We start from the raw sequence: 2971 nt of genomic DNA, 5'->3' as shown, positions 1-2971 counted from the left end.
ATGAGGAGAGGAGAAGGTGTTCTTTAGTCCTACCACACTTTCAATTGTAGGCTAACAACCCTGCTCTTCTATACAGTACAGTGGGTGACCCTATGACAGGAAGTGTGCAAATCACAAGCTGACAATTTTTTTTTCAAGGAGGGAGGGGACGCCAGAACAAAGTGCTTTTAAGTGCTTTTTTTAAAATGTTTTTCTTGCTTTTTAAGCCCAATTGATTTTGGGTAAGTCAATGGAAAGTAGTTGTTGTTGTGACATCAATAAATGTATTTTGTCTATGTTTTACAGAATAAAATAGTTCTACATTTAAGAAGACAAAGCCTGAACATCAAGAAGACATAATGGCTGCTATCATAACCGAAAACTTTAAATTTCTTGCTCTGTTCTTCAAGAGCAAAGACGTAATGATATTCAATGGTTTGATTGCCCTTGGGACTGTGGGAAGCCAGGAATTATTTTCTGTGGTGGCATTTCACTGCCCCTGTGCTCCGGAGAAAAATTACATGTATGGACTGGCTGCCATCGGAGTACCCGCTTTGGTTTTGTTTCTCATTGGGATTATGTTGAACAACCACACATGGAATATGGTGGCAGAATGTCGAAAAAGGGCCATAAAAAATTGTTCTACCCCAGCTACTTTCCTCCTATTTGGGTCCATAGCAGGGAGGGCTGCTGTGGCTCCAGTAACATGGTCTGTGATTTCTCTACTGCGTGGAGAGGCCTATGTATGTGCTCGTAGTGAATTTGTAAACCCTAACACATTGCTAGGATTGATTGCTGATGTTGGACCAGAAGCCATGGCTAGAATCCCTTGTAAAGACACACCAAGCAGTATTTTGCCATATAAAGATGAAGTTATCAGGAGGTTACAATATGAATCGCAGGTAATTTTCTACAATAATTCTATGCAAGTCGTTAACATTTTTTGAAAAACTTGCATTGCATGTGCAACATATTAATGGAGGCGGCTTCTTCAGTATAGGTCTGTTCTGAAAAGTAGTAGATGTCATTAAAGTGGATCCAAACTCTGATAGACTTCTGTTCCACTGATGCGATGGCTTCAATCTCCCTTGTTGGTGCCAACATCTTCGCCTGGCCTTTAAGAGTGAACTGCCGGAGTTTCGGCTCAGCCGATCCAGATGTTGGATCGGCTGAGTCGAATGGCTTCTGCACTTCAGCTCAGCCGAACATGTTGAGCATGTTTGGCTGACCGAAGTCAGCCAATGTACAGCTGAAATCAGTTGTACAGAGCCGAAGTGAATAGCCAAATGCGGTTCGTCACAGTTATTCAATCGGCTGCCTTCGGCAGCTTAGTGAATAACGATCCTAGTATACTGTATTTCTTCTGCAATACAAAACCTTCCTGCTTGCATTTTTTAAACAAAGTTCTGTTTTAAAGTGATACTCCATCTAAAACCAACCTGTCCTATGATCATTTTTCTTTGCAGTCCACTATAGCTATTAACTAAGAAAAAAGTTGCCTGTGCTGTGTAGTTTGTTCTAAATCCTGTTGCTTTTACTGGAATAACATTGAGGGCAAATTATAGGTGTTATTCACAAAGGAGCCGAAGGATCCAGCCGTAGCTTCGGCTCTCTTTGGCCGCCGGAGCCCTTCGCTTCAGTCGAACCGAAGGACTGCTGTACGGGCTATTCACTATAGCCTGCACAGCGGCTGAAGCAAACCGTTTTCCCCGCAAATGACAACTGGACGGAGCCAGCCGTGATGTCATGGCTCGCTCAGCCAAGTTGTCATTCAGTGGCCGCCTGGGTCGCTTTGGCGATTGTTACGCCACTGAATCCAGTGTTCATTTCCACTATTTTGTCTTTTTATTCAGGCAAGGCAGAAAGCACTGACGATGTACAGAGTACACTGTGACCTATAGAGACTAATCCTATTTCCATTTACTGTAGTGAGATCGGGAATAATCTTGCTGTATACTTGTATGTTTTTTTGTGCATCCTATTAAAGAGTGTATATATAAGCCCGCATTCACACCCACAATGTAGGTGCGGTTAGGGAAACTTGCAACTTCCTGCAGCAGGAATCCCAAATCTACTGTTTCCAAGTGGCAGATGTCACCCGTTCAAGTTAATGAGATTCCTGCAGCAGGATTCCTAAGGGCTTGTTCACACCAAGTGCAGATGCAGAGCAGTTACAGAATGCGTCAAAAATGTATCCACTGTATTTTAATGGTATTTTGGGCACACCACAGCATTCAGTTCCAGAGCATGTGGAAAAACTGCAACATGCCCTTTATTTTCTACTTTGCATGCGTTTTGTGCATTCCAAATGCTCTGGAACGTACTGAAAGGCCATTTTAGGCACAAACATTTTTTTAAACCCGGACCGGACCATGTAAAAAATGCACTGCATATGCAGAAACTCATGCAGACCTAGTCCAGATTTGGTGTAAAACAAGCCCTAAACACATTTACATTGTAGGTGTAAATGAGGGCTAAGTCTTTAGGGTCTTTGTATGTATAATATAATTTAACCCCTTGAGGAGTAGCAGTTGTTTAGCCCTTACATGGGTGATTCTTTTTAGTAACCGAATTGCACTAATAAAACAGCTGCTGATTAATCGCTAAGAGTAGCAGTAAGTTGCTAAATGGCTTTTTATGGTGTAAGCTACTCAAGTAGCTTATAGTAGTATGTACTTGCATACAGTTCACACAATTAAAGCATTGTGCTGTTATGAGACAATGTTATGTTACAATAGTCTACTCGTGCAGTTTATACAGTATGGAGCCTTTGTTGTATTAGTTTATGAATCAACTGTTATCGATTTGGATTAATAGTGGAAGGAGGGCAGATATACTATAGTCAAGCAGCTACGAATAACAAATAGAAGCACTATCTTGATACAGCAAGTGAACAGCTACCTGTTAGAGGGTCCATTTACACCACTAAGCCGTGATACTACATGCAGTAACACGTTATGTACAGTATGTTGGAGAGTGGCAGCATTGTTGT

General features: G+C 41.7%; 1 protein-coding gene across 1 annotated transcript in view; it reads left to right on the top strand.

Moving 5' to 3' along the window:
* Positions 1 to 294: 294 nt before the first annotated feature.
* Positions 295 to 2971, top strand: part of CALHM2 (calcium homeostasis modulator 2) — a 5848-nt gene continuing 3171 nt past the window's right edge. Inside the window, exon 1 of the mRNA XM_018553417.1 lies at positions 295 to 881. Within this exon, the coding sequence (XP_018408919.1) occupies positions 339 to 881 (543 nt within the window). The 5' untranslated portion in view covers positions 295 to 338. The remainder of the gene's footprint in view (positions 882 to 2971) is intronic.

Source organism: Nanorana parkeri, unplaced genomic scaffold, assembly GCF_000935625.1.
Source record: "Nanorana parkeri isolate BGI_ZX_2015 unplaced genomic scaffold, ASM93562v1 scaffold119, whole genome shotgun sequence".
Classification (NCBI taxonomy): domain Eukaryota; kingdom Metazoa; phylum Chordata; class Amphibia; order Anura; family Dicroglossidae; genus Nanorana; species Nanorana parkeri.
Note: the sequence above shows the minus strand (reverse complement) of the source record. Positions and strands in the feature narration are given on the sequence as shown.